General features: G+C 41.6%; 1 protein-coding gene across 9 annotated transcripts in view; it reads right to left on the reverse strand.

The window, feature by feature from the left end:
* Positions 1 to 7411: 7411 nt before the first annotated feature.
* JADE1 (jade family PHD finger 1) overlaps positions 7412 to 19688 on the reverse strand; it is a 55940-nt gene continuing 43663 nt past the window's right edge. For all 9 annotated transcript variants that reach the window (XM_036997865.2, XM_036997869.2, XM_036997866.2 and 6 more), the window contains 2 exons: positions 14410 to 14527; positions 7412 to 11238 (listed from right to left, as the gene is read on the reverse strand). In XM_036997865.2, the coding sequence (XP_036853760.1) occupies positions 10328 to 11238; positions 14410 to 14527 (1029 nt within the window). In that variant the 3' untranslated portion in view covers positions 7412 to 10327. The remainder of the gene's footprint in view (positions 11239 to 14409; positions 14528 to 19688) is intronic.

A 19688-nucleotide genomic window follows, 5' to 3' on the forward strand; every position in this document is an offset into this window, starting at 1 on the left:
TTGTTGAATGAGCTCAGGAAGGGGAGTCATTGAAGGAGATGAATAGGACCGCTGAGAGGCCTGAACCCAAGAGAATCCAATAGGACAGGAGGTAGAGGATGGAGGAAATCTGATCCTCTGAGTAGGAGGGGGCAAATTGTTGCTAATGTCACGTGCAATGATGAAACCAAATAATACAAATATAGCAGTTAAATGGAAATTAGATAGGATGTGCATAGCTTATTTACATTTAAGGAATTTTTCATTTGATTGTCTAAATTCCTTCCCATGTCACTCACAGACTAATTTCCATGTAGTAAGAGTTATGTTCATATGCATGTTTATAGAATTTTGAATTTTAATTTAATTAGAGAAGATGTTAGAATTTTATCTGACCAAAAAAAAAAATGAGACTGTAGGAGGAAGTATTTCAAAAACTAACATCCTGGACAAGTGGATTATAAGTATTATTGTTTTCCTTTTTCAAAAAGAAAATCTAACTTCCCAGACTCATTTCCTCAAGGTAAATCTTCCAATACAAGCTCTTCCTCCGAACTTTGGCCATAGGCACCTACTCCTTACACTGTAATATTTATAACCTTCTCCAGTTAGATCCGTTTGAATGCTAAGATATCTCCCAATAAAAGAATAGGCTGCTAATATACAGATAATAGGCCTTTCTGAGATCTCTTGAATTTGAACAGACTTAAGCTATGTTTAGCAGCAAAATGCAACACGTATGCTTATTTTACTTTCAGAAAGTATGTTAGCTAATGATTTCTGATGTAAAAATGTCATGGAATTTTTTCACATTTCTCATACTGGTCAGTCTTACTTCACTGACACAGGCAGTTAAGTACAACTCATTCTGTGAACGATATTTTAGGAGACAGTGGAAATGAATAGGAAAGAGATAAAAGAAATGACATAAATCTGAAACTGGGGACAAAACAGCTAGTTCATTTTATTTATTCATGTTTCGTTATTGTGTCTCCCTGCTCCAGAAAAGAGAGATGATTACCTCTTCTTCCCTTTGTATACAAATATGCAAATTGGGGCAAAAACAATCTTTGATTTCTCCTCTGCTGTGAGAATCATAACTACCCCAAATATGGGAGAGCATTAGCAACAATGCAGTCATTCATTTATTCAGCAAATATGAATATTTCATAGTTGCACAGTCTGCCAAGCCAACAAGACAAATCAAAGAGGGAAAAAACAGTTTAAACATTTTACTATAAATTCTGTCTTTAACCATAGTGTGTTCTTTCAATTTTTCCAAAATAACAAATCTGTAGTGAGCTTTTTTTACAAACATCTTTATCAGAAATTATTAATTTTTTTAGCTTACTTACAAATGGATATGTACATATCTGTATACAGAGAGGAGAGACTGCAATACCCCAGTGTTATGTATGGAATCTATCCCTTCTTTACCAGCCCTCAAAATGTATAAAAACATGTGCTTTTGTGACATTATTAGTGTTCTTAGTATTTATATGAGGAGGAACTAAGTAAATATGAACATATTTAGATAACAAAAATAATAGGATGGAAAGGCATCTTTAAAGTAATTTTTTACAACACTGGCACCCACCCACTTACCAAGAAAAGGAAATCTACACTCAGTTAGTGGCCTTCTGGCCCCAGGCTTTCCCACAAAGCATGCACGGGTGCCCCACATCATTTCCAAAGATACTCCAGGGTACTTAGCTCTAACCCTGCTCTTGTTTCTGCCACTCAGAGTGTATTGGAATGTAAGCAAATGAGAATAACATTATAGACGTAACTTTGAATCTGCTCCACTTTATTTTTAAAAACAAATTCTTGAAGCTCACTGTTTTTAGTAACAAATTACTACTGCATTCTGCACAGCTGTTGAAATTCACAACAGGAGCAGTTTAGTCTCCCTTGGCATGGCCCAATCCACTTTCCAACAGCTTTGACCATTAGAAAGTTCTTTCTCATACTGAGCTAAAATGTGTCCCCCATCTGAGTTCTAGCCTGTGCAACAAAGTCTAAACTACCTTCCACATGGCAGATCTTCAGCATTTTGGAAATAATTATCATGTTCTCTCTGCACTTAATAAACATCTCCATTTCCTCAGAGGACTTAGTTTTGAGTCCTTTCACCAACCAGTCTCTGAAAGCACTCCAGTGTGCATATATCCTTCTTTACTCTTTCAATATTGAACACCTCCTTTATACCAGGTATGCTTGGGCTGCATCAGTCTCATGCCCAGAGCTAAACATTGTGTGCGAGGTATAAAACTATTAATTCCCTTGTTTTAGATCATGACTGAAAGGGGTAAGGAGAAAGAGTAAGTGATCCTGCCTGAGTGTAGAGGAACAATATATATTAGAATCTCCACGGGATGGATATGGCTTCATATCCTATGCCCTACTCCCCACCCCAAGAAGAATCTGACAGGGTCTCTGAGGAAAGCATGCTCTGAGAGTTGCTATAGTTAGTGATTAATGGAAATGTATGTATAATTCCTCATTAGTATTTAGAATGAGAAAAAAAGTGCGGATTACTTTCTAGAAACTATACTTCCCTTAATGCAGCTTAAAATCTGTTAGCTTTCCTGACACCGAATCTCACTGTTGGACAGACATTGAGCATAAAGTTGACTAAAATCCCAAGTCTTTCAAAAGATTCTGTTACTAAACTAAATGTTTGTCCCAGAAGCCAGACTGGCCATTCATCCCTTTTAAATTTCATTATAGTATTACAGTGTGCTGATGTCATTTTTGCTCCTAATTCTGTCATCCAATCTGTTGTCCGCAAGCATAGGGACTGTGTCTGTTTTGTTTTCTGCTATATTTCTTGCACCCATGATAATATTTTTATTTACAACAAATGCCATCTACAGATCTGATTAATGTGCCACCCTTATTTTTTGTGCAAATCACTGAAAATATGAGAACTAGATAGATCTGAGTGCTGTCTCTCAGAGCATACCAACCACCACCTCCCATAATGGTCACCAATCAAGATGCATGAGGGATGATCATTCAGCCTGTTTTTAATCTGGCCCATATTGCTGCTGCTACACTATCATAAACCATCAAGAAAGACCCAGCCTTTTGCATCACACAAATTCGTTTATGCCACAGCTGTCAAAACTCCCAGACCTCATGTATTATTGTCCAAGAAGAAAACTAAATTAGTCAGATGGATTTCTTCTTTGTAAATCTGTGTAGCATTCTAGTGATCACTGCTTGGTCCTTTCATAAGTTTAAAACCCTTTAAAGTCCTTTGACATGACATCATGGAAATTTTCATTCTGTGTTTTCCTTCCTTTTTTCAAAGAATAAAAAAGTCATCAGAGCATAATATGATAAGGATTTCTGTTAGCACTTAGATCTGTGAAGATTAAAAATGAGACTAGCATCTCCTTTCATATAAACTATAGTGGATAAAAGAGAATGAGGGAAGTTATAATCATGTTCCTACAAATGACCAAAAGAATCTCTTTCCCTGGATCCACAGTAAACATGCTGATCTGTATTAATAATGTCTATTGATTGAGCACCTGTTATAAAGAAGGCATTGTGAAAGCATTTTGCATTTATTATCTGACATAAGCCAACAACCCTGCTAGGTGTTATCGTTCCTTTCCCAACAGTCAATACAAGGCATCATAAAACATCTTGCCCAGGGTCACACTGCCAGAGAGGTGGCACTGCAGACTTTCAAACCAGGTCTGCCCCACACCAGGTTCCTTCTACTGCACAACACTGCATCTTCAGAGTTTACAGAGTTCATACTTTTGACATCTCTCCCATTTGCTGACAGTGATTGAGAACTTTCACAGAGAACTTGAAAGATTCTCTGAGTGCCCTGGGATGTAATTCATCTGGATCCGGTGGCTTGAACTCAATATAAACAGCTAGATGCTCTCATACAAGTGCTTCACATGTCCTAGACTTCATGTAACTTTTACCAGTGTCTAGTCTATCCTTTTCAGTTCAAGAATCCGTGTTCTTGACGGAAAATACAAGCACAAAATAAGATTTGAAAATCCTACTTCCACTTTCTCATTCATCAACTTTACTGTAACTAAAGTGGCAAGTCTCTTCTTTTTGCCTTTTCTGACCAACTCTAACCCCAAAAGCCCCTTTGGTTGTCAAGTTATATGCATTACATAGAAAACCTCCTAGAAGAAGCATCTTCATATCTAGTGAGATTTGGTAATTTCTTCAAACCTTGAAAAAAATTGGTCATAACCTAAAAAGTCAAGTAACATTACTGAAAGACAGAGATTACACAAAGTAAGCTAGAGTATTTAGTGGGTTACCTCCTTTGAAAAGGTTTCCGGATTTCTTCAATGGGTGGTGATATTTTCACCAAGAAAAATATCATATCTACCAAATATCTGCCAGCAGTTCATAAATACATGTTAAATTGTGCTTAGCAATTGTGAAGTGGTGATACAATATCGTGTGATTTCCTGTTTCAAAATAAGCAAGGTTTTTTAAAGCATGGTGTTTGAAAGGTATTTTACTCACTTTGAGAACTTGGGACTAGTTGAGGCAGATAGGAGCACAGCATATGATATGAAAAAGAGAAGTACAAACAATTCAAACAGGAGCAGAGCCAAAATGAGCAAGAAAAGGAAAGCGCCCTTTGAGGCTGGTCCATGGGGAAGGGAAACAGCAGAGAAAAAGATTTGCTTCATGAAGAGATTGCTTCACACTGGTAATAATACTGGAATTAGAACTATCAACCAGATTAGTGGGTAAAATAACTATTACTAACCCATCATTGTAAGTGTACTTTTTAAAACTCAGCAATGTATAAGCAAAGTAGTAGTGAGAATATCAGTATACATTAATAATACATTAGGAATGACAGCACACCTTTTTTCCTTTTATCTTTGCTACTTAATTTGGCATTGTTTGACTTTATTTGTAAAAACTAACCAGATTTATTGTACTTTTTATCTCAAAAATACTAACTTTTTGCACAGCGTCTATTTAAAGTTCTAACACATTGGCCCTAATTCCAGATTCATCATCAAGAAACTGATTTTAAATAATTCTCTTTAACTTCCCAAGCAGTGTGTCAGGATATACAAAGAATTGAGTTCATGAAAGGTCTTTGATCAGATATGCATATTTTATCTGTAAAAATGTGTATGTCACTTAAATGTATATGACATTAAACTAATTTCATTCTCCCTAGAATTCAAGTACCAGCTGACCACAAGCTGACTATATCGCTCATTATCCATTAGGTTCAGTCGTTCACCCAGTACATAATATTTGAAGCCAAGATTATTAGCTTTATAGAGATTCACTGAACTCAAGTTCACATGCATAATCCTCAGCATCCTCAAAAGCACACAAACTACTTAATGTGAACCATTTTTATATTCTGAGAGGCAGTAGAGCCCAGGGAGCTCAAACACAACCTACTGGCCTTGAGCAAATTACATAATTTCTATGCCTCAGTTTACTCATCTGCAAATTAGGTAATAATGCCTACCTCACATATTGTATAAAATACAACTAATATGTGTAAAATACAGACCATCTGATAAGCCCTTTTTAATTACCTGAAAAAGTCTGGAGGGTCCCCTGAAGGCTATGTGGAATGACAAAATCAGTTCTTATTGAAGAAGTTATTGCTATGAGATAGTGTTGGCAAAGCTGCAGCTATTTGGGGTGAGAGGGATTAATTTCAGCAAGACCTGAGTCAAGGAAACCAGATAGATAAGAGGCTGCTGCACTATTCCAGGCAAGAAATGAAGAGGCTTAAACTAAATGGCCAGTGACCACCGCTTCGACCTGGATCATCATTTGGCTGAAGATGCACCCACAAAGCACTCCCAGCTTTCAGGTTTGGACGGCATTCTCTGAGGCAAGCCATAGGAAAAGACAAGTTCCAAAAATCTCAAGTATCTGAACACATCCAAAAGCAAATGCCCAATAAGCAGTCCATTAGAACTCAGAAAAAGCTATGCCGCAGAAACTTTAAACTCAGCAGCATAGAGAATAGTTGAAGTCAAGGAAGTAGGTAAGATCTGCTTTTATCCTCTTTTTCAATGACCTATCAAAGTTTCTATTCTACCCCAGACTAGAACATACCATCTCAGGCAGTTCTGAGCATTAAAGGGAAATCATATTGAAGACTTCAACCTTGAAGTTAATTGCAAAGTTTGCTGCAGATGGCTAATGTTTCAAAGGTAGAAACTATTTTCTAAGTGATCTGAGTAAAACATGAACATGAGTCCCTGGTGCTGCATTTCCCATCGCATACTGCAGAACTGCCAACGATAGGCCCTTCCTTTGGCTCCTGGGGACTTAATTTCCCTAGGGAACTATTGTGGTTATTCAACTTTAAGACCTTGCAGGAAGAATCACAGTTATTTCTCTCTGGGGTCTTACTCAGACAAGCAATGTGAAAGTAAATAGTCACTAAGGAGGAACAAGGAGAAATAAACAAGCTTTTAGTCAAATGTATGAACCAAATCATGTTACAAAAAAAAATGCTGGCCAAATTTTTACCAAAGCTAAATTGGGGACAGCATCACTGCCTCGTAGCTCCTGCTCACTGTCACCCGCAAGGGGATGTGGGTCCCACACCCCAGCATCACTGCTGCCAACACAAAGGTGCAGATCACTATATGCCAGTTTCTACATGTGGTGGTTGGATAGACTGTTTCAGGCAGGGAGAACACCAAACGAAATGAGAGCTAGGGCCTTTGCCGCTTCTGCTGGTGCCTAATGTGATCTCAGGTATCTCTCTTCTTTGCCCTAGTGCTCTATCTAGAATTCTATGATTAAAAGGAATTAAAGGAAATTGCTCTTCAAAAAATAATTTTTTGAAAAGCCTTATAAATACACTCTGTCATTCAGGAGTAACATTTTTTGCCCCAGAAGGCTCACCAGCCAACATTATGTTGAAGAAATCAATGTCTTGTTCCTAATCATTAAAATAGCCTCTTGTTGACTAAATGCCTACTACATGCTTTATCTGAGATGCTCTATGAACTTGCTTTCAATGTCACAATAACCCCAGTGAGGTAGTAATAAGATGTTATCTTTTTTTACAGAAGGGAAAATGGAGGCTTACAAAGGTTGGATGAGTTAGTCAAGCTCACAAGCCTGGTAAACTGTCATTCAGCCTTGAAACCCAGGTCTCTCTGACCCTCACATTGCTTTGACAACCGTTTTATTTCCAGATCTAAAATTGTATTCTGGAAAAAACTCCACGGCAGGAGGACTCGAATCAAACCACTACCACGTTCCAGTGTCCCACTATCAAGGTGGAGCCAGGAAGCAGTCCAGTGAACCTGTGCTCGTCTCCAGCTCTCATTCTTGAGCTAAACTGAGACAGTCGACATATACCGATTCAGGATTACTAAATTGCATTCATCTCCAAACATTTAACAAAAGCAGATTTCTAAAGACTCTTAAAAAATGTATGGCAAAATGTACAGCATTTATTCACATACAGACAAAAAGGCACAAATTCTACTAAATAGTTCAACAAAAAAATACAGCTGTCCTCAACTAGTTTTATAAATATTTTCAAAAAGGGGGCAGAAATAAATACAGGATTGGGCCATGTAATATAAAATAGTCATCTCTACATATACTTTGTTTTATTTCTGATTTTTAACTCTTCATGCACCTTTTTTTTTTTCAATTTTAGCTGAATGGACACCAAGCTAGGCACATAGTGAAAAATCCTCTGTACAAAGTTACAAATGTAATGACAAGTTTGTCCATTTCAAAATAATTAAGATTTGTACACAACACATATAACCCTTCATTTAGATTTTGTGTTTATAAGCTAACAAATGACATTCCAGGCAACTTTACAAAAGTTTAACTAGCCTACATTTTGACATAATACATTGATCATAATCAAAGATATTTCTTGGTCAGGATGCACAAGGAAAGAAAAAGCTTAACAAAAAAAAAAAAGTTGGGGGGTGGGCAGAAAGAAAAGAAGAGCAAATGGTTTCACACTAACAGAGTGCAAGCGGGTAGGTGGGCTGGGTCGCTGTGACGGCGCCTCATACAGAGTTCCCAGCAGGACAGGAGACTAACTTACAAAGCTATCATTACACTGTCAGAGAAACCGGGGTCTATATCATTTGCATTTCAAAGCAGGAATAAAAAGTGTGGGCTTTTTATTTTGTGTTTTGTTTTTGTGTGGGGTTTTTCTTTTAAGTTTTTTTTGTTGTGTTTTGTTTTTTTGGTTCAGCATAACTTGGAACATTTGAAAGCTTTTCAACCTAAATGTGGGGAAAAAACAGGTAAGGCATTTTTTGCACAAAACTAGCATTCCTAATAGTGCAAATGAATCTGGTACCTCTTAAAATGGTGAGAGGTCATACACTTACTAGAATTAATTTAGCTATTCTTTCTATGGCTTGACAGATTATCCCTCTATATAGTCTACTTTCACCCAGAGCTGTTGCTGTAGTCAAAAGGGAACTACAGATAGAGTCCACCTTCTTCCATAGCCAGCAAAAGGTTTTTTGCTCATATGCAAAAAATCTGATTTTTGAATTATGCTAGCAGTGAATGTACAACTTAGATTCATTAGAAACTTCTAATATCTGTAGCAACAGCTTATATGGACAGCAGTCTTTCAAAATGAGCCGCATAGCTCAAAAATAGTCAATCTAAAAACCTGGGTCATTCTTTCCCCTCCCCTGAATTAGCTACTAAAATGTATTCGAAAAGTTAAGACTTGGTTTGAAAATGCCATACATACAATGGGGATGCATCAGATCTACTATTTGATCATCTGATAAAACTTGCATAGCAAGATGGAATTCAATAAGCCTTTTTTATTGTTGACAATCATCTGGAAGACTTGAAAGTTAACTACAGAACTCAAAGCATTATTAAGTTTCAGAATGTCCCTGCCACATGGAAACAGATGCATAAATGAATCAGGAATCTGAATACTGATATTAACAAACTAAGGGGTAATTTTGGGGAAACTGGGTGTGTTCCAAGGGCCCATAATTCTAAATCTCATTGCTATTTAAACTTTCCTTCTCTTAAGTTGGATTCACAACTACACTGAATTCCAAAGAAAATTAACAAAACCTTAACACTATCCACTGTCTTAATACATATGCACTACAGTGAGTGCAAAAACAGAAAATTGTACCCAAATTTAATGCTAAATTCATTATTGCTGATAACTTATTAGTTATTGCCATTTGCAATCAGAAAGTCCAAGTTACAAACTGGAGCTTAAAACTCTGACTCCAGAAAACTTCAATCTCTCTCCTGTATAACCTTGGTCAATGGTAAGAGGTTATCGCAACTTATTGCCTTTCTCCTGTTTTTAAACTGTAACCTACTTTGCTTTTTCCTTTTTTTTTTTTTTTCCTTTTCCTAAGGAATCCGTACATGTTGGAAGCCCAGATTCCCCGACACATGCACCAGTGGTTGGCACTGGGAAGTGCGGGTCACCAGAGTCTGGAAGTTCACCACTTGAACTTCAACAGCTATTGTATTGTTGGAAGCCAAGTGGCAGGTACTGCCAATGGCCTGGGAAATCCCAAGTTGGCCCTAAAGGCAGTGAGTGGTTAGGAAGAGGAAGGTCAAGAGGACTACTGAAAATGGGACCTCAACTGCCCTTTCCCATAAAGTGGAACTTTCTGATGGCTTCACTCTCACCAGTCCTAGAGCCACAACAAATTCAAGAGCTTCAGTAGCAGCCCTTGGCTGCCTTTGCACTAAGCTGCCAAGCTGCCCATTCAGGTCCTCTCGTAATGACCTTCTAAAGATCCTCTCTTCCCCATCTGCAGTATTTACACATGCATCCCCTGGAGTTAGTGAAGCTTCTGAGCTGCTGTCTGTGTACTAAAATGCAACGAAAATAACCTTGTGGGCCAAAGTATAAATATGGTTTCAAGATCTACCACAGTCCTAGAAAGTAAGTTTACAGACTGTTAAATGGTATGTCAGGGTTTCTCAAGAAAGGTATATCTGATCCTGTATATTCAGATAACCAAGAGTTTGTGCTTTGGGAAGAATATGGAGGGCAATAAAAACTCATGAGGCTTATGTAAGCCTCGCCCTCTTTAATTCTCATTCATTCTTGTTTTAGTGTTTAATTCAGCCTCTAGTCTTAGAAGTGTCTTATGATTACAATCTACTCTTGTGTTTCCTCAACAAGTTGCAAATAACACATACTTCTCACAACAATGACTTATAAATGACTCTGAAAAAAAAAAATTTCAATCTGAATTGCAAGTATATGTGTTTGTGTAGCCCCGGAGTGATGGGTTTCCACTTGTCCCTGCGTCAGAGCCCCTGTCAAACTCCATGACAAGCTGCTCACTCCCACGCCTCCTCGGTTTCATCAAGAAGCCAAAATGCTTCTCCTGATAATGTCTGTCCTCCTGTTGATTGCGCTGCTGGCATGTATACATTTCTTTTCTGATGCTTCACTCTCAGAGTCACTCATTTCTGCATCAGGGACATACCCGTCATTCTCATTGTCCGATTTTAAGTTGCTCTTCGCCCTTTCCTTGGCTGGAGCTCGGCCTAAACCCAGGTAGGGGTGGTCCGAGAGCGGGCAGCAGGCCCCGTCGCGGGCCTCTCCCTGCTGCTGCCGTTCCCCCTTCTTTGGAATCCGGAATCCTCCCCAGTTTTTCACTGGGCTGGCAGGAGTTGTAGGCACTTTGGCTGCAGTCTGGCTATAGTTCACTTTGATCAGGGAGCCGTTGCACTTGGGCACCACCTCCTTCCTCGTGCCAGGTGCCGGCTGCCCCGCTCCAGGGAAAGGAGCAGCTCTCGTGTTGTCCACGTGCCTCTGGGACACATCTGTGGACCTGAGAGGCTTGTGATTCTGTTTAAAAGGTCTGTCCTTTAAGTCTCCCTTACTGAGATCACAATGCAAACGGTGATCTCTTCTGTTCCCATGGTCTGGCATCACCACCCCATTTTTCTGCTGTGCTGAAATGAGGCGTGCTTCTGCAAAGGTCTTTTCAAAACTCAAAAGGCTCTCTGGGACCACCATGCCCTCCCTTCTACCACACAGGTCTGGCTGCTTTAGGAGGGTTTTGCCTTCACTCCCGGGGCTGTTCTGCAAGGGATCTCGCTTAGGGGGTTTTTTCAGAGAATGAACCAATGAAGTACCCATTTGCTTCCTGAAGAATGCAGAATGCCACTTCAAGTCCTCGATCTTGGGAGCACCAGGGCCCACAGAAGGACTGTTAAACAAAAGCATGTTTTCCAGTGAGGAGGAGGAGCAGGAAGAAGAAGGCACACCTAGGAACATAAAACCACAAATAAAGAAAAATTACAGCAGAAGCAAATCCAAAACAATAAAATTCTTGCCCCTTGGTATGGCTCTACCAGTGCAAACTTCCCATTCAGCATGGAAAAACCCACCCAGTTTGTAAAAATTTGGTTTTTACATTAAAGACATAACCTGTCTTGAGAATCTGCACTCTGTATACTCAACTCAATATGCCACGTTTTCTCAAACAGCTCAAGTTCACATAATTTTTCATGAAACATTTTTTCAAAGAATATATTTTCTTTCAAACAAAATAACATCTGAGTTCCAAGCAGAATCCATGCAGAATCTATTTGGAGGCCAAGCACTGCCTCTCCCCCTCTGCCTGGTCACAGAGCAGCACCTGGGCCACAGCCACCCACCAGCCTGTCCCTGCTACCCAAGCACCCGGGCAGGGGCTGTCTCCAACGTCTCTACACCCCCACAGGCTACAATGAGGGCAAATACATGTAAGTAAGGTGAAATGAAGGTGTTTTAAAGGCATCCTTGACAGAGTAAATATTTCAAAAAATGTTTACTATTACACGCCAAATCCATCTGTGGAACTACACTGAATTGTCATCCCATGTTAGTTAATCAAATGTCTCAACGTTTTTGATGCTGGTCCCAGTAAGAATTAAATCTCACCACGAAACCCAACAAAAGTTCACTTGTGAAATCAGATTAGCCTTCATCAGATGCACACCCAGCGGTTTCTGTTCTGTCTTATTAATGCTGGCGATGACTTAGTGAGTTCATCTCACAAAACACATGAGTGCATGAGAAGGACCATATTTCAACAAGAGCCTCCAGAGCATCTACAAAGCACAGTTCTCACATTCCCTGTCCCTATAAGGTATGAACTAACAGGAAAACAAGGTTCTGCCCAGAGTCCCAGGCAGGAGCGCATGTAAGAACTTCCTGCTGAGCAGATGGGGACACTGCCCAGAAATGCAACGAACGAGCAGCTCTAAACATAAAATCGTCATGACCACGGGGGACGGTGTTTTACAGCCTGCCTGTTTGGAAGTGCCCGCTTTCTCAAGAGTCAAATGTTAGGGTCAACTTTACACCACACTTACACTTCTTTTACTCAGTCACCTACTGTGGGAAAGCAAAGCTGAAAGGAACTGACATTTTCTGAACTCTGATTTCTCCTACTTGACTCGGTTCCCATGCCTCTGAAGAGCCTGACTCGTGACCTCCTATTAGCGCTGTCCCCACTGAGGACACTCACCCAGCAGAATGGCCTGTTCTCAGAATCACACAATAGAGTTGAAACCAAGGACCCTGGCTGACACATCTAAGTCATGGCCATCTGTTGGAATCAGCTCTCTTACAAGGCAGGGAGTCAACATGAGGCATGAATAAGAACACAACTGAAACTCTAAAACTGGAAGATAGAAAAAAACTAGCATCCTAAAGGGTTTCCACGTCATCCCGTGGCATCCCACAGGCAGATTAATGTTGCTTTCAACCGCTCATACCTAGTCGAGTCATGTCTCAGAGGGAATAGCATAGGACTTGGAAATGTAGATCTACCAAGAAACTCTTCCTAACCTGGGTAAGAATCTCAGTCACTTACACTAGCAAAAAACTCAGTCATGAAATACAGAAAGCTGCCTGCACTATATCCATGAAAAATGACTCTTCAGTGAAATCAGATGAAATGCTCTTCACAGCTGATTTTTATAGGTAATCACCCACTACATCACGTCTTAATAAGAGTCACAGGAAGCCCTCCACGGGCACACCCTGTGTGAATGATCCCAGCATCCGGGGGCTGGAGGCTGGGGCACCTGCCCAGGCAGCTTCCATGTGGACTGTTCACAGGACTCAAAGGCAAGGGCACGACACCCATCTGTGTGCACTTGAGTAGGAATAATGAATGAAAAGACAGACGTTCACTTTAAAGAATCTGAATTGAACTGCTTTTACTTAGGACTCCCTACTTAAGAAAACTCTAAAAGTTTTACAACAAACTCTAAACTCTAGCTAATTAAATATGCTGAATACATCTGGAAAAATTTACTCTTGGGAAGAAAATATCTAGGATAATATTATTAAGTTAATACCATTGAAACTATGAAACACCTCAAGTGCATTTAAAATTCCCTATGCTTTTCCTTTTCTCTTTGTTCAGCTGGCTCACGTCTGGTCACATGTATCTGGTTAGTTCTAGGTAAACCAGAACTTGAATTTCAACATAATAGGTTTTAACAACTCTTTTATTGTTCCTGTGTTACATGATGATGCACAAAGAGCCACAGCAGTGGGCACGTGAGAGGGAGCACCACGCCCACACAATGCAAACGGCAGGCGCCACCGAGGCAGGCGCGAGCTCCCCTCAGACCTGCTCCACGAGCTGGGATTCTGCTCAGCCACTCTCAACAGGCCTCCTTCCCTGAAACCCTTATCAGACCTGCTTTGCAGGGCTTTGATCACAGTGTTAGTGCCGAAAGGCACTTGAGAGGCCATGACTCGGGACCAACCTTCTGCAGATGAGAAGGCCCAGACGCAGAGAGGTTAAACGACTTGCCCAAATTCGCACTTGAAACCTACACGACCAGCATTCTCCAGGGCAGAGGAGATAAATATCTGAATTTTCTTGTGTACTCTTTCCCTAGCCCAGAGCGATGTAAAATAGAAGTCCCTAAATAAATACCTGGTGCTGTATCTCAAAAATACGCTGAATTCCACCTACACTAAAAAGTCTACTTGTGAAATGTTTTCTAAACGAGGACTTGTGTCTTAGATCCTAAGGCTAGAAAAACCTCTTTAGGTGTTCCCATGATACTTCACATGTATCGGGTGCTTTGCCCTATGTAAGCCACTGTCTCACAGCAGTTCCAGGAGGCTGCCACGAGCCCATCCTCACACTACACAGAGGAAACGGGAAGAAGCAGAACACTTGGCACTTGACTATGTTTGGCCTAGAAGATTTGGACCCATATTTGAGGCCAAATTCCTAGCCCTTTCCCCTATACCATGAGGTCTTAAATGCCTAAAGATTTTCTTTAAATATAAAAGTCTGTACTTCTTAGATTCTTCTACAGGACAGATAAAAGGAAATGAAAGAAACCATTAGTTTTTCCCTTAACACAGGTTAAGACTTACAAACCCATGCTCTATTGTTTGGCCTACAAGAGCTTAATGCATACCTGAAACTCTTTCTTGCTCCAAGAGCTTAGTGTAAAGATTGAATATCTGTTCCTGGACTTTGCACACAGATCGTTTAATCTTTTCCCTGCGGGTCACCATGTAAGTGAGGTTCCGAACCTAGAATGTAGAGAATAAAGATTCTAAGTAAGCAACACTTGACAACAGTACTTTGGTGCTTTTTCTTTCTTTACCTGAAAGAAATCCATCCTACTAGGGTCTTGACTAACATTTGAAATCAAAATGTATTTTAAGCATTTTATCCAGCCTCTAATCTCCTTTTGGGTTGCTAACAAGGATTCAATAATGCAAGCAGTGGCAACACAGAAGTTAAGACTGCAGAACCCTACAGAACCCATGCAAAGGCCCTGCTCCTCCAGTGCAGCTTGACGCTCAGCCCGGCACAGAGCAGACCACTGGAGTCCAAGCCCAGACTCATTCCCTCTTGCCAAGGACTCAGCTTACCACCGCTCCTTCGTCCTGTGACCTCTACAGTCTAAGGCTTTAGAGCAGTTCAGGAGCGTCCTCTGCTGCACTTTACCCAGTGCCTTCGGGCTGGAACTAGGTAAGTGCAGGTCAAAGACCATCAGAAGGAACTCCCCACCCCAACCCTGAAAATGCCCCTGCATGGGGCCCACTAGAAGACCAAATGGTCACACTGAACTCTGAAATGCCCACAGCAAACAGGTGGCTAATGTGTTCCCACAGAAGGTGACACTAGGCAACATCCTTCTCACTTTGCCATTGATTTGCTAAATGTTAACATCCCCAGTCCAGCTTTCTATCAACACTTGAGAAACTGATCCTGCTCTTTCCTGACTCATTCGTTGTAAGCAACTGAAAAAAGACCCAAGTGCTAAGTGCTCCACTTTGCATCTGATGAGCAACCACTGGGGATCACATGCAATACTAACTCATCAACACAGACTCATTCCCCATTTTTAAACCCACCCATGACCAGTCAATACAGAAAAATAAAATCTAAGGAATTAGTTATTAGACCTTCTTAAAATCCTTCAGTCTTAAAACCTATTGGTAAACTTGACTACATTACATGGGTCTGAAAATACAAATGTCAAATGCAACACAGCTGCTGAACAACTCATCCTTCCTTCAGGATGATGTGGACAAGCCCTCCCAAATCAGCTCGGGGGCAGGAGTGCAGAGCAGGTGTGCACGCCCGTCAGCTGAGTCAATGGCATGACCACGCTCCCCGAACACCCCAGGTCTTCCTTATGCACGGACCATCCCTTCCCCTGCCGCCTTCTCCTTCCACAATGAGGGCTCTGCCTTTGCCTTGGGTACCGACACCTCCCCCACGACCTTCTGCCCTTTCCGAGTCCTGACAATCGCAGCCCTTCTTCCCCGAGTCACGCGCACACGGTGGCCTCAGCGCATGAGGCCAGGAGGCACCGAGAGGAACCGGTGGCTAGTTTTCACCCCTGCATCAGGGTGTGACTTCCTGGCCCAGAGCAGGAGCACTGAGGGGACTTCTCTGGAGCCTGATCACGTCACTGACTGGTGTTTAGGGACTCCTAACACCTCCTCTTTATGACAAAAAAAAAAAAAGTACCTTAAAGAATTGAGAAAAAAAAATTACTCTGCCTATTTCTCTTGGTGTCATTCACCCTGGTTAAAGAACTTTCTCTGACAGCCTCAGACCCCAGGCCGGGAAAGAGGTGTCCTTTATAAATATCCTGACCAACAGGTAAATATTTTCATAAAATAAAAATAAATACATGTTTTCCACCTAGGAGGGACTAAGAGTAAAAGCTCAAAAAGAGAAAGAGGCAAGACCTAGATTCGTATCAGTTTCAAAACTTGGAAAACAAATGATGTTTTTGCATTAAGACAAGGAATTCCACTTCCAGAAAAAGGAAACGGACATCCATTCATTCTGACATGCACGGAGCAGACAATATTACTCTGCTGTGGAAGTCAGATGTACAGCAGAGATACTTAGATCTCTTATTCAACATTATCCATGGAAATAATAGAAAATAGGGAAGCTAGAGAGCCTGAACTTTGTGTATTATTCAAATTTAATCTTGGTAGCTTCAACCACTTCCCCCAGCCAGGCAAGGCTTCCATCCTGGCTAAGTGGGGAAGTTCCACTTCTATTCCCCATGATCACTGATGAGAAATATCTTAATATAACCCCAAAAAGCAAAGGCCATGGTTAATTTTCAGTCAGAATAAATCAGCCCCTGAATAACCCAGTACTAGCTGACTACATTTAGACAATGAGCACTCTAACCCTTATGCACAAAACACTACAACTCCCATCTCCAGCCCCTGTATGTAGAGCTGAACTGAGGTTCTATCCTCAAAACATACCCTCTTAGCCCTTCCTATACACTGCTTGGCCAGACGCTCTCCCCGGCTTCACTGCTCCCAGCTGCAAGCCATGAGGTACCCAGGGCTTCCAAGTGCACTCCCACCATGTTAAACCTACACCTGGCTTTCCCAGAGAGCAGTGGTTCTCAAACAGAAGCACGTGGGAGCCCTAAAACAGAAAGCTGGCCTCCACCCCAAATTTCTGGTGTCAGAGGTGGGGTCCAAAAATTTGCATTAGCATTAAGTTTCCAGATGATGCTGGCACTGAGGAATCCAAGAATGGATTCCAAAGATGGTTTCAAGGAATCCAGGAATCCAAGAATGGTTTCAAGGACTTTTCTTGAACACCAAACACTGCTGACAACGCTAAATCTTCACATGCCTTATATTCAGGGCCAACTGTAACCTCTCTCAAATTTTCAAAAATTCATTGACTACCACCCGGTAGGGCAGCTAGCCCCTTGCCCCCAAGGACTTGGCCTCTTTTGATGCCCTATAGCCTGAAGACAGAGGTAGCCGTGTCTTTATCTGAGCAAGGGCTCGTTTGTTGGATGAACTCATGTTTACTGTATTTCTTAGAAGACCACGTTTGGGAAAAGAAATCCCATCAGGGTGAAGTAGCAGCCTTGGTAACCTGTCATGGCCACTCACCACACATCAGCAATCTTGTCTTAAAGGTGTGGGTTCCCAAACCCCCCTGAAATCCTTCCTGCCATCTAAACTTGCTGACCCAGATCTGGCGCCCAAGTGGGCAACGCTCCGAGGTGTGTACTTGTGGGAAAGGGCAGTTACCACTTTCATCAGTTGTTGCAGTTCTAATGAAGGCAACTTATTTGTCAGTTCTGGAATGACCACAGGCCTTGATTACAGTCCCATGTATTAAATGATTCTGCGTACCTGCTATGAACTACAATTGTGTAAATTAGGCATAACTCTAACTTAATTGAAAAACAAAGTCACAATTTATGATTTGTTCTGATTGTCAGCCCTGCCCTAATGAGGCTTCAGCTGGACACATTTACTGACTATAATTACAAAGAACTGTACAGATCTTTAGGGCCTGACAAAGATTTCAATTTTTTTAAAGCCTCCAACATCACAGGCATCATGGCAAATTTTGGAAAACATTATTTTTCATTACAACAAGGCCATCTTAAACTGACACTAAATTCCCTAAAATCTCTTAGGCTCTTTAATAAAGTAAATATAAGTAATGCCACACACACACAAATCCTGATTTATTCCCTGTTTCTTATACATCATTGGCATCATTCTACTTAAAAAGCAACAGTGATAACTCAAAAAAATGTTTAGAGTTTAATTATAAGTGCGTGTTAATCTGAGTAACTTAAGTACAGAAAAGAGTTAGTACACCACAAGCATTTTCTACACTTTTATTTTGTGGTGATTGTGAGACAAACACAGTCCAAACATTTAGATGCCTCGCCCTCCCTCCTGAGGACTATCTGACTCCACAGCTCATGCACCCCCAGTACAGCAGTTTGTCAGGTTGGGATAATGGCTTCTCACCAGGATTACAATGTATCCTTCTGAATCCCTTTCTCATCTTAACAAAACTGCCACATACACATGTGGTTGAGGTGGTCTTTTTTACACTCACCACCAGGGGGCGTATGGGGCGCCGGCGCCTCTAGACCCTCCTCCTGCGTCCGCCTGCCAGCCAGGCCTCTGCCTGAAGCCGGAATCCTCACCTGGACCCGGAAAGGGCATCACAGCGGACACTCCATCATGTACTAAAAGGGTCACATACTAATGAACACTTACAACACTTTCATTCTTGTGCCATTTCTAACAGGGCCACGCAGGTCACTGTGAGATCTGGATCTTTCAGTTCAAGACATCTTCAATTTACCCCTATTTTTTGTCTACACTCTCATTTCAAATCATCTGTGAGTCAAATTCTCTCCCAGGCAGATGAATCACTCCCCGCTAATAAATTAGGTGCTTGGGGGCGAAGTGTTAACTGCCTCAGGCCACTTGGGTGCTTTTTGGGCCAGAAAGACAGTCCCATCACCTGCACACTAACGAATGTAATTGCAGCTGGCAGTCCGGCAGTTGACGCACAAGGTGCTCTAGGATGCAGCCCCAATTAGCAACCTCAGTCAGAACGACCTGCAGGGAGCAGAAGGCCCTAGAGAGATACAGCCCACTCCTAATTATTCCTGGACAGGGAGGAGGTCCAAACCGGAACTCCAAAGGTAACAGAGGGTGGGGGAGGCACAGGCTTCCAAAAGCTGAATGAAGTGCCATCAGCGAGGCTCCAGGCAGCCAACAGCTGCTACTATGTTCAGCAGCTCAGCAGTGTGATCTGGAGTGTACTGAGCATCACTAGGGGCTCCGTGGCGGATCTGCTGCCCCTGTGCACCAGGAATCCCACCCCACACCCACACGCATACACACCACACACACACACGTGTGCACACACACTGTATCTACACAGCCTCAGTGATGACTTAGCACCTCACTGCCAGGAGTTCCTTCTGGAACAGCCGTGCCCGTGTTAAGTTCCTGCACCCACAGCAGCCCTGCTCCGTGACAGCACCAGGAATGCCCTGTGAATGAGCTAAGGAACGAGGGTGGGCTGGAGAGCAGTGCTTAGCTCTCCCTAATGAGCCCACCACCAGCACCTAGTGTTTTCCCAGGAAGAACAAGAGACCTTCCTACCTTGGCCCAACCCGACCATTCATTCAATGCCATCCTGGTTTTCTCAGTTTGTAAAAAATTTTGAGCCAATCCCTTGATCATTTTCCCTGGGGCTCAGTTCCCTCTATCTCTAGAATGAAGGGAGGGAAAAAAAGACACACCCAATTTGACCTTGCAGAACAATAAGAATCAATGGGGAAGCGTTTAAAAATAAATCACAGAGAAGCTCCCCGCTCTGTGGCAGTCTTGCATGTATATACAATGAATTTCCCAGCCCACA

This window comes from Manis javanica, chromosome 5 (genome assembly GCF_040802235.1).
Source record: "Manis javanica isolate MJ-LG chromosome 5, MJ_LKY, whole genome shotgun sequence".
In the NCBI taxonomy this organism is placed as follows: Eukaryota; Metazoa; Chordata; class Mammalia; order Pholidota; family Manidae; genus Manis; species Manis javanica.